Below are 11,424 nucleotides of genomic sequence, written 5' to 3'. Positions count from 1 at the left end.
GTTCTGTTTTTTTTTGCTTGCATTGTATTATCTACACATTTACCTGAGGATATTAATTTTTTAAAATCATTTCTATATAAAAATACAATCGATTACCTCAGTATCAATTGTCATTAATTATTGTAATTAAAAATAATATTAATTTTACTATAATATTTAATGTTTATAAGATTTAAATTACTCAGTATCTTATAACTATTTAACTTATTTTTTAATTTTGTCCTTAATTTAATTAAAAAAAAAAAAAAAATACTACTAAGTTAAGCTTATTATTGTTATTGATAAAAAAAAAAACGAACAATGTCTCCCAAAGTATTGTAAAATTGAAAAAAAAATAGACTTTATTACACAAAAAAGTAAATAAATTTTAAAGAGACTAAAAAATTAGTTTTCATTAACAGTAAAAAATTAATTTATTATAATTAAGATTTATAATTATTAATTTATACATCATCGTCTGGTGGTACTTCACACTCTTCAATTTCGTCGGTACCAGGCTTGTAAACTTTGAATGAAAAATTGTTACGTAAAAACGTACCAGGATTAATAACTTTACAGTCAGTGTAGCTGGTGGAATAGGCTTGGAATTGATCAGCTGCAACAATAAGATCTGGAGATGGATATAATTGTAACGCATGATCATATTTCCAGTAAACTGGTACCACTGGCAAACTCATTGGGGCTAAGTGTGATTGACAAATAATTGATCTCGCATACTGAAATAAAATAAAATAATATAATTGACATATATTTTTAAGCAGGGCAGTTTAATTTGATTTGAATTAAATTTTATTGATAAAGTGTAAATTAATTTTTTAATTTAATTGACCGAATTAATTTATAAATTAAATTTAAGGGGAAATGCCACCGGACCTCTTTCTCACACTTAGAAAAATAAACGGGACTATCTTTGTTCCACTCGTAGAGTAAATGATAATTTTAAAACTATTTTTTTCGGAGACGAATTAGAACTTTTGAAAATACGAAATTTTTAGCTCTCTGTTTTAGAAGACTCTCTATTTTAGGTTTCCAGTTTATGTCCGTGAATTAAATTATTTATTACCCCTTAATAAAATATCACACGTTTAATAGATTGAAAAGAGTAAATTAGAAATCAACACTTACATGATCCCATATGTAACCATTCTCTGGATAACGAAACGTGTGCCGACAAAATTTAGTTAAAATATCCTCACGTAGTACAACTATTTCTTTAGTACAGTACTGTATTCTGCATGGATTACTGGCTAAAATAGTATTAGGCACAGCTTTGATAAAATCCGCGAGCAAGGTTTTGGGTAACGGACCACGTGGTAAAATTTTCGGAGCACCCAAATCCAGTGGTCCCGGTACTAAGACAAATTTCGAAAATCTATGAATATCTGGATATTCTTTTATCATCACAGATAAATTTCTAAAGCCTTCTTTCAACTTTTGCGAGCTGGAATAACTCGGTGGCGATGACAAAAAGTGTCCGCAGAATACGAACGCCACAGGTGGATCTTCTGAGTAACCGTCCATTATTACTCGCAGTTTATCAAGCACGTCGGAATTGTCTAGCCAAACATCGGATAAAAATACAATCATGTTCATGCTGTGCGATTGTTCGTAAATTTTTAATTTTTCAGATAGTTTCAATAAAGTTTTGTGTCCGCCACCGAACGTATTTTCAGCACCGAATGACACTCGTGATTCGGCTGATGATTCTGCTGGTGGTAAACCCATTTCTCGGACATGTAAGAAACCATCCTCATATATTCCTCGTGCTATTACTACACATCCTTCTGCAATTAATCCTGGTGCAAAAGTTTATTTAATTGTTAAGAAAAAAATAGTTTATTATATTATTAAATATCATTAGTATCAACTGGTTATAAAAGTAGAAGTAAACATAATTCGTATTAATAAAAGGATATTGTTTTTTTAAGATCAAGTTTAACAGAACCATCACTATCTTCCAAGTAATATTGACCTTCAGTAAGTTGTGATAAAATTCCCATTACGTAAACTTCTCCAGGTTTACTGCAATTACTTAATAAAAATTCAATTGGAACCAATTCGTATTTCTCAACATTAACTTCACCCAATTTTCGTGGAGCAAATGGTTCTTGCTTAAGCGTTACCTGTCTCAGTAATTCCAAACGATCGCGAAAAATACTAGATTTATGAAGAGCATCAGCAAACAATTCTGACGTTACTTTTTCTATCACAAATTTTTTTTTTTCAATATCATACACAACTTTGGGAATGTCCGTGGCATTTATCACATTCAGTATTGTTTCAGACTCTTGAAGAGAATCTTCAGGTCGCAAGCATTCTTTTATTGCTTCTTTCACATGATTCAATGTAATATGTGGAGTTTCTAAATTCAAATTTGACAATTGATCTGTTATTTTTATCAGCCACTCCTCTCGTTCATTAGCATCTATACTTTTTAATTGTCTTGCTACATAAGTACTTACATCTCTACAAAAATAAATAAATTATATAAATTAATTGGGAAGTTCAATTTAATTACAATATTATTATTATTTACGTACCTCGTGATAATAAAACCGTACATTGAAAATGTACTTTGTATATTTTTAATTAATTGAGCATCAGACATTGTTTATTAAATTAATTTTATAACCTAGCAAACACAGAATATTTTAAATTGAATAAAAATTTACTTATACTTTGAATTTTAAATTTTGAAAAGTTACTCAATTGTACTTGTATGATTATACTACAGTATTAAAAAATTAACTGATAGTTTAGTGACAAGAAAATAATATAATTATATTTTATAACAAATAAACAAAAGTTTTCGCTTTGACAGATGATTCCCGCCAAATTTTCTGTACCTATTGAGTCATTTTTATATGAGCGTGAATGTAACCGACAAGTCGCAATTTTTTTAATTTTTGAGTAAATAAATAAAATGTAAGTAGAATAAAAATGTTAAAATGCGTATTTAAATATTTTAATAATCACGCACATTTCTTTAAACTTCATTATTTGAATTAATTAAGTTATTTATTAAAACTTTATGAATCGTCTGATGTCTGCTACATTCACACTACAATAATTAATAATAAATGTCTATCAAGTTATCATTTAAGTGTGCGCGATAATTGTTGACATTTGAATGAGTAGTAAAAAAAATTTTGAACTTTAAGTTTTTAAATTTCGCGCTAAGTTGCAGCTTGTAGTGCGAATTTCTGATGGCACATTTTTGACAGCAGCACTTGACAATTCTGCTCACCAGTAGCGTTAAGGATGAAGAGAGACACGAAATATCATAAAGGTTCATTCAGTGAAAGGAATAAAATAGGAGTGTAAAGTAACTTTATTTTACGCAGCCATATTTGTGTGTTCATTCAGTTCATTGTGTGGTTAATTGATCGTTGTTTTATTTAACTGTGTCATTACGTGTTGATGGTTAAATTATTTTAATTATAAAGATAATAATCCATATTATTTATTTAATAATAAATATTAAATGAATAATTAATTAAGAAGATAGAATAAGAATATAATTGTAGGAAAAAAATTCACGCTCGTTTGATTACAACCAGTAGGTCGACGAGTGGGTTTCAGTTTGTCTGATCACTTGACTCAGGCATGTCGGAAAGTGAAGCCGTTGCATCCCAACAAAAGCAGCAGCAGCAGTCACAGCAACAGCATTTTAATCAACAGTTTAATCCCAACCCGATGGCAAACATGGTTTGGCAGTATCCTCAACCAGCTAATATGCATCAATATCAAGGTTTTCCAAAGTAAGTTTATTTACCCTCAATTAAATAATTTTTCTATTGCAGCAAAGTTTTAATTATTTATAATTTGTCCATTCAACAGCCAAATGTATCCCCAAGGGTACAATCCTCAAGGACAAATGTATTACTATCCTCCAGGAATGATGACAGGATACGGACAACATTTTAATGCTCAACAGATTCCACCTCAGCAACAGCAGCAGCAGCAGCAGAATATTCAGAACAATCAGGGTAACAAACCACAGGGACTTCAGCAGCAGCCGCAACAACAACAGCAGCAGCCACAACAGCCAATTCAACCGATGGTTTTAGATGATGATGCCGATCTTCCCCCCTTGCCTCCAGGACCGCCACCTCCTACTCAACAACCATCTCAACATAATAATCAAATTCAACCTCCATTACAGAATCAGCCTCAGATGTTTATGTATTATCCTTCAAATTATGGTGGATGGGGTGATCAAAATGACATGTCACGTAAGTTACATCATCATCATTAATATTTATTAGTATATTTAAATGTATAATGGTATAATTATTTTTTTTGCTGTTTTTTAACAGAGTTCAACAATGGGCAGCAACAGCAAGTGAGATTCAACCCTCCAAACAAGAAAGCTGGTGTTGGTTCTGTGCCATCTGGTAACAGCGGAGCAGCTAAGAAGAAGAGACGGAAGAATAAATTCGTGACGGTTTCTCAAGGAAATACCAACTCATTTCAGGCAAATAATGTAGTCACAACTTTTACCCCGGGTACAGATATAAAACCCGACAGCTTACCTCCGTTGCCTCCCACCGAGGATATCGCGGCACTTCCGAAAACAGTCCCACCAGCAATTAAAATCCCCGACATTCCGATAGTTCCGGCACCAACTAGTAATACAGCTCAACCCACAAGCGTCCATCTGTCTCAAGTTAACTCAAAAAAATCCACGGTAGGTAGCATCAACTCCTCCACGAACAGCAACACTTCTACTATTGGTGCTCCGGTAACGGGAACGAACTCCAATCCTGTGGGTGACTGGCCCGATAGTTTAAAGAATTACGTAAATCGCTGTTACGAAAAATGTCAGACGGCTGTTGACAAGGATCAGGTTGAGATTATTTTAAAGGGTAAAATAACACGCGCGGCTAATGACGGCTCGCTCTGGATCAAGGACTGGGACAAAGAACCACTGCCAAGTATTCACAGCGAGCGTATGACTATGACGATAAAAGCTAAAAACCCAATCGTCAAAGCCACTAACAATTCATTGACAATCACAATGAGCAATAATTTACGTAGGCCAGGCGGCCTCTCGACGTCACTTGGTGCACGTCTAGGGGCCCGTCTATCAGCAGCAGGGCACCCAAGACCCAAGTCACGCACGCGATCTAAATCAAAATCAAGGTCGCGTTCGCGGAGTATTAGCCCACCGTCACGTAAATACCGACGTAGCAGTTCCTCATCCTCGAATACAAGTGATCGTGGTGGTAGTCATGATTACAAATCGTCGTCGTCAAAATCCTCTAAAAAATCTAATAATCGAAGCAAGGATAGTCATAGCGCGAAAAAATCTAAGAAGAATAAACAACCTAAGTCACATTTCTATTCTGAATTCGGTTTAGCTTCAGGCAATGCTGAGGAATTAGGCTCGAAAGAAAAACTACAACAGCGGGCAGCTCGTTTTAATGATTCAATTAGCAGGACCGTTGTTGTTAAAGATGATACAGCAGACTTTGATTTCACAGGATTACATATCATCGGTACATGCAAAGACCTTGAGAAACCTTATCTCCGTCTTACCTCTGTGAGTTTTTATATTTATTTTAGTGATAAAACTATTTTCTTTTTACTGTTTATTTACTTGATTCATTTTTAAATATTTTTTACTGCTTCAGGCTCCAGCTGCATCGGCAGTACGACCGGTAAGTGTTCTTCAGTCTTCTCTGGCTCACGTGAAAAAACGCTGGGTGTCGGAGCAAGACTACAGATACGCGTGCGATCAGCTTAAGTCAATACGTCAAGACTTAACAGTACAAGGCATCAGAGACTCATTTACGGTACATGTTTATGAGACTCATGCTCGTGTTGCACTTGAGCGTGGAGACCACGAGGAATTTAATCAATGTCAGACGCAGTTACGGATGCTTTACCAGGATGTCGGTGGCGATAACCGTTGTGAATTCGTAGCTTATCGAATCCTCTACTACATCTTTACCAAAAATACGCAGGGTAATATTTTTACTCCATTATTATTTGCTATTCTTACATCTTGATATAAAATTTTAAGCGACCTCTCCAACGACCAACTTTAGTTTTTTTTTTTAAGAATGATCCTGGTTATATTTGGTTGTAACAAATTATCTTGAACAATTTTTTCTTTATTTATATCTTATCTATTTTCTTACGTAAGGATTAATAAAAAAAAAAAAAAAAAACATTATTTCGGAGTATGTCAAATAAAGTAAATTTTTTTTCATCAATTTGCAGATATTGAACTTACAATTTTATAAAAAAAACTCTATGTAACTTTTTGGCTGCTGAATTTCAAAACACAGTAAGGGAAAAATTTTTCTAAATCCATTTTTTGTATTTTTAGTTCCAGTGGAGTCTTGTTGACATGATTTAATTCATATTTCAAAAATTTTATTTTTGTCAGTTACTGTGATTTGAAACTGAGCAGCCAAATTTATTGACAGACATAATTTTTAATAAATTAATATATTTTTTTTCTTTTGTGTTAAGATCTCACTACGATAATGGCTGCTCTGACAAAGGATGACAAAAAAGATGAGTGTATAAAACATGCACTTAAAGTACGATCTGCATGGTGGCTGGGTAATTTTCACGTTTTCTTCAAACTATATAAAATCGCACCGCGTATGGCGGCATTTCTAATGGATTGGTTCATTGCTCGTGAGCGCAAAAACGCTTTGAAGACCATGATTAAGTCGTATGTATATTATTTTATTTGTCCATTTCCTTAAATTATTTTTTAAAAAACTTTTTTATATATCAAAAATATCGATTTAATAATTTGATTTTTATTATTTATTTTACTTTACTTGTAACTAGTTATGAATTTTCTTTTTATTTTCATTTCATTTATAGATTGTCGATCGATAAAAGGATCGAACTCAACAAATAAATCATCCCGAACCTCCCCATTTATATGTCTAACAAATCCAAGATTTCTGTTTCAGGCCGTCGTTATCAACGAGTTTTTAAAAACTTATTTTGAATAATTTATATAATTATTCATAAACATATTTATTATTATTCTTTTCCTTATTACTAAACAGGTTATATTTAAATTGTAACTAATGGATTTATTTTTCTGCTGTTTAGCTATCGGCAAAATTTGGCTGTTGATTTCATCATTACGGAATTGGCGTTTCAATCTTTGGACAAGTTTTATGAATTTGTCAGTGATTTTGGTCTTATTTATGCCGATTCCGAGCGACGGCTCCTTGATTGCAAGGCGAGCAGTAGTTGTTTAGGTGGTTGGTAAAAAAAAAAAAAAAAAAAAAAAAAATCCAACAAAATTCGTTATCCCTCTCGTTAAAGAAAAAAAATTTATTTAAAAAGAAAAAAAAAGAAAATGAGCCACTTGTTCGTAATAGGAGACAACTTTGTGCTTTATCGCGGACATGTACATATGTACATTTACTTAATTATGTATATTTTTAATAATGTTATATATATATTATATATATTATATATATAAGTAACACACACTATATATAATGTATATATTTATATAAATGTATGTATATAACTTTTTATACATATAATGTAGCCTTTTATGGTCAAGCATTTCGATCAAATTTTCATCTTGACGTGAGCTAAGGCCTCGGGGACTGTCGTCCCGAGATACTTGGTCTCGCTTTTATCAATATATACTCATACACGAGACGTTACGTGATACATAAAAGCTCTTCGAGTGAGTCAAATAAAATTTTATACAAATTAAAATATATATCAAGATGCTTCAAGAAGAGTATATATATAATTCAGTAATAATGACGGATAAAAAGTTTAAAAAAATTTTTTTTCAAACTACTGCTTCGTTTAAATCATATAATTAATTATGTATATATATATTTATATAAATATTATAATTGTGAATAATTAATTGCGGACTCGACCGACACGACGACGCTCTTCATCATATTCAAGATGATCACATCAATATCATAAATGTACCTATAAATATATTTCTAATAGTATTTGCACCAGCATTCATCGAGCAAATGGATCATAATCAATTTTCACAGTATCCTTGCTACGTTTCCCTGGCAAAGTACTTAAACAATCGGACAAACAATCTGGCAGTGACGAAGGAGGACATCAGCCTGGAATCGGAATGGAAGTGAAGTTTTGAGTTGGCGACCAGTACATCCATCATTGTTTAATTGACGAAAAGCGCGAGGGATATCGTTTTCAACCAGCACCAGCGGACGTGGAGAAGACGAGGAATCAGTGATTTTTTTTTTTAGTGATAAATTTGTTTATATATACATATATTTAACTTCGGTTTATGGATTACCGTTACGTGAGATTCAAAACATGAAATATGAAATTTAAACTAGAAATTTTTTTTTTTTTTAATTTTTTTTTTCATTATTAATAGCAAATGTTTTCAATCAGAATCGTTCATACACACATACACACATACATACAATCAATTAATTTGATCTCACTTGTATCGATTTAATTTGTAGGATCTTACATGTGAATAATAAACTTTTTTTTTTTTTTAACAATAACAATCAATTATTAATTTATGTATAATGTGTTGATGATGGTTATCAATTGATTTTTCACTGATGATTATTTTGATGACGTAGTTTAATTAATACGTATTATTAATTGATACGGCGTCAACACGTTCGTTAATAGATACGCGAAAATATATTAATTACAGGCGTCTTAATATCACAGTATAATTTAATTAATATTGATGCATGGTACAATGTAGAATAATTATCATAATATTTAAATAAAAAATCATAATTAAAATAAATCATTTTTATTTATAAGATTTCTTAGTAATAATCATTAGAAATAATTTATTTATTTTATCTGCAGGAGATTGATTCGAGAGAATTACTAATAGTTTTAATGCACATTCCCATTTAGAGTAATTTTTTTCAAATTTTAGAGAATCTATCTGATGTTCAAAGTAGGGGTGTTCCTTACTGTTACATCAACAAATGATATGCAATCCATTATTACTTTTGCTTGGAAATTATCTTGGTTTATAAATAATTTACTTAATATTTATTAAATACAATTTAATCAATACCTTATTAACAATAAATAGTAATTTATTAATTTACTAAAAAGTATCGGTCCTCTTAAACTGATAATAAAATTAAAACAACCGAATGTTCTTCAATCTTTTTTGATAAAAATTTTTATTATCTTCCATCTTTGATGGTAGCTAATAATTCAAATATTAATATATTTAAATATAAATTGAAAGTTTGAATGCTAAAGGCTTTTTTCAAAAAAATTTGTATAATGAAGTTCATTTTTAGTTAATTATCATTATTCATTAATTGACAGCCACCAATGGACGTAATCATGGGAGGGGGATTAGTATTTTGGTACCAATGAGATAGTCTAGAATCTTCCAGGAATTTTCATCTCCAGTTCTACGAGGGTTCAAGTGATTGGTGATGATTGTAGATTATCTAGAAAATCAAAATGTAGAATAAATAGTAAGAGTTTAAAAATTTAAATTGTATTTTGGTTATGATTTTAATTTAATAATTGATTTGACTTTTGCTTAAAATAACAAAAACTTTTAAAATTTTAAAATGATAATATTTTTTATTTTTAAAAAAGTAATTTTCATTGTTGGTATGCGTGTTAATTATTTCAGCGCATTTGTAAATTTGAAATCAGGAGGAACAATAAATTTTACGCGCGCATCTACAGTAACCAATCAGCGACTAGTATTTTCTCTCGTTTAACTCACTGCACATCCAGTCGCGCTGCGACGCCATTTGCATTTAGTTCGACTCAAACTAGACCTCAAGTCTAAGCAGTCTGTAATAACTAATTATTTTTTGTCATTTTTATCAACTTAAGAAATATAAATTAATAAAATAAATACTCTGGGAACATATTGAGATAATAATTTATAATAATTATCGCGAAAAAATCATTATAATCATTGATAAATCTTTTGGGGTTTGCTTTGATGTCTACTGATCGATATTACAATCGTTAAATTTGTAGACAAATAAAAATTTTCGGATTTTTTTCCACCAAATCAATTACAAAATTAAAAATCTATTGGTGGATTTTTTAAAATATTTTTTTTTATAATTTATCGTTTTAAAAAAAATTATTAGACATCGGCTAACTTCAGTATCATTCGATATCGATATACTCGTTTTTTGAATATAGTAGCAAATAAATCGATAAATTATTATTTCATTATATTCTTGCATAAAATGTAGTGGTTAAAAAATGTCGACAATTCGGTTTATTTAATTGGCGCTTAAAATTCATAAATTTTTAAAAACGACTAAATTAAATGGATCTAATTAAATTAGTTCAGTTTTTTTATTAAAAAATTTTATTAAAGTGATAGTTATAAAATTCTGATGTCTCATTAGTGAAGTTATAGTGAAGTGTGTGCGTGTAGTGAATAGTATTTGTGTTAAAGGTGTTTGTGATCGTAGTTGATTTTTAATTTTAGTGCTGGTAGAAAAAATAAATTCAATTAATTGGGTTTTTTTTTAAATAAATAAATTAATGAGTGTGAGTGTAACTGATAAGAAGTAATTTTTTAACTTTTTGAATAAATAAATAAAGAGTGCAGATTTTAACAAAATTAATAAATTTTAATTTTGAAATTTCGCGCCAAGATGGCGCTACTGCGCGTTTCTGAATTCAACGTTCAAAATTTTGCTAAAGTGGGGGTGGGAGAACGAATTGCAACATCGATTGCTTTGTATCAACTGGCGGTCCAATAGCGTCAGTCAGTATCAACGACAACGGCAGCAGTAGTCCAGATCTTTCTTTACGTTTGAATTGAACCACAGTATTGTAGTGACTTCGTGTAATTATCCATAAAAATTTTTGTTTATAGTGATTGTTTAATTAAACTGTGCAGTGTTTGTAAAATTTAAACTGTGCAAAGTGTCTGTGGTGCAGTTAAGTGATATGTGTTCAGTGCTAGTGTAAAGTGTTGTGGATTGCTGATGCTGATACCGTCCAAGTTCCTGAGCCAAATCATCTGGCATCGTCTGGTGGGAAATAGCAGTTAAGTGACGTTTGTTTAGCTGGAATACACTTGGAGCAATTTAATTTAAATCTCCAAGTGTATTAGGACACCCTTCTGCATATTATTTCCCCACCAAGGTTTGTTCAAACACTTACGTGTTTTTTTTTAAATTTTTTAAATATTTGTCTATCATATTCTGCCGCCATCTTATTTCGACTTACGATTTTTAATTTTTCTCCAATTTTTAATAATTTTTTTTTCAAATAATTAATTACTCCTAGCTAAAATTTATTTAAAAAAAATGAACTTCAATAATTAATAACTTTTCCCGCGTGTCAAAAAATTAACAAAAGAATATTTGTGTGACATGTGTCACTAAATTTAGTACAGATACATTTTTAAAGTCATTTTAATAAAATTATAGATTGATTATTTGATAAACA

The 11,424-nt window shown here is 30.8% G+C and overlaps 2 protein-coding genes across 2 annotated transcripts; one reads left to right on the top strand and one right to left on the bottom strand.

The window, feature by feature from the left end:
• Nucleotides 1-279: 279 nt before the first annotated feature.
• On the bottom strand, nucleotides 280-2,911 carry LOC103573096 (DNA polymerase epsilon subunit 2). The gene is made up of 4 exons (XM_053741191.1): nucleotides 2,541-2,911; nucleotides 1,915-2,466; nucleotides 1,126-1,807; nucleotides 280-716 (listed from the first exon to the last, which is right to left on the bottom strand). Exons 1-4 carry the CDS (start codon nucleotides 2,606-2,608, stop codon nucleotides 444-446), a joined length of 1,575 nt encoding a protein of 524 aa, XP_053597166.1. The 5' UTR covers nucleotides 2,609-2,911; the 3' UTR covers nucleotides 280-443.
• A 402-nt stretch (nucleotides 2,912-3,313) lies between these two features.
• On the top strand, nucleotides 3,314-8,739 carry LOC103573097 (leukocyte receptor cluster member 8 homolog). Its single transcript, XM_008551972.3, has 6 exons — nucleotides 3,314-3,761; nucleotides 3,841-4,235; nucleotides 4,320-5,545; nucleotides 5,637-5,970; nucleotides 6,484-6,691; nucleotides 7,087-8,739. The coding sequence occupies exons 1-6, from the start codon at nucleotides 3,607-3,609 to the stop codon at nucleotides 7,247-7,249; spliced, it is 2,481 nt and encodes an 826-aa protein (XP_008550194.1). The 5' UTR covers nucleotides 3,314-3,606; the 3' UTR covers nucleotides 7,250-8,739.
• The last annotated feature ends 2,685 nt before the right edge of the window (nucleotides 8,740-11,424 follow it).

The sequence above is a fragment of the Microplitis demolitor genome, chromosome 8 (genome assembly GCF_026212275.2).
Source record: "Microplitis demolitor isolate Queensland-Clemson2020A chromosome 8, iyMicDemo2.1a, whole genome shotgun sequence".
NCBI lineage: Eukaryota > Metazoa > Arthropoda > Insecta > Hymenoptera > Braconidae > Microplitis > Microplitis demolitor.
This window is presented reverse-complemented; position numbering and strand designations above follow the sequence as displayed.

What these genes read in the sequence shown, in the direction of transcription:
- LOC103573096 (XM_053741191.1), bottom strand. Translation starts at nt 2,608, where the DNA reads ATGTCTGATGCTCAATTAATTAAAAATATACAAAGTACATTTTCAATG. An exon ending in TACGGTTTTATTATCACGAG is followed by an intron (nt 2,467 to 2,540) that starts GTACGTAAATAA and finishes TTATTTTTGTAG; the next exon opens with AGATGTAAGTACTTATGTAG. An exon ending in CTTGATCTTAAAAAAACAAT is followed by an intron (nt 1,808 to 1,914) that starts ATCCTTTTATTA and finishes AATTAAATAAAC; the next exon opens with TTTTGCACCAGGATTAATTG.
- LOC103573097 (XM_008551972.3), top strand. Translation starts at nt 3,607, where the DNA reads ATGTCGGAAAGTGAAGCCGTTGCATCCCAACAAAAGCAGCAGCAGCAG. An exon ending in TGATCAAAATGACATGTCAC is followed by an intron (nt 4,236 to 4,319) that starts GTAAGTTACATC and finishes GTTTTTTAACAG; the next exon opens with AGTTCAACAATGGGCAGCAA. An exon ending in CTTATCTCCGTCTTACCTCT is followed by an intron (nt 5,546 to 5,636) that starts GTGAGTTTTTAT and finishes TTACTGCTTCAG; the next exon opens with GCTCCAGCTGCATCGGCAGT.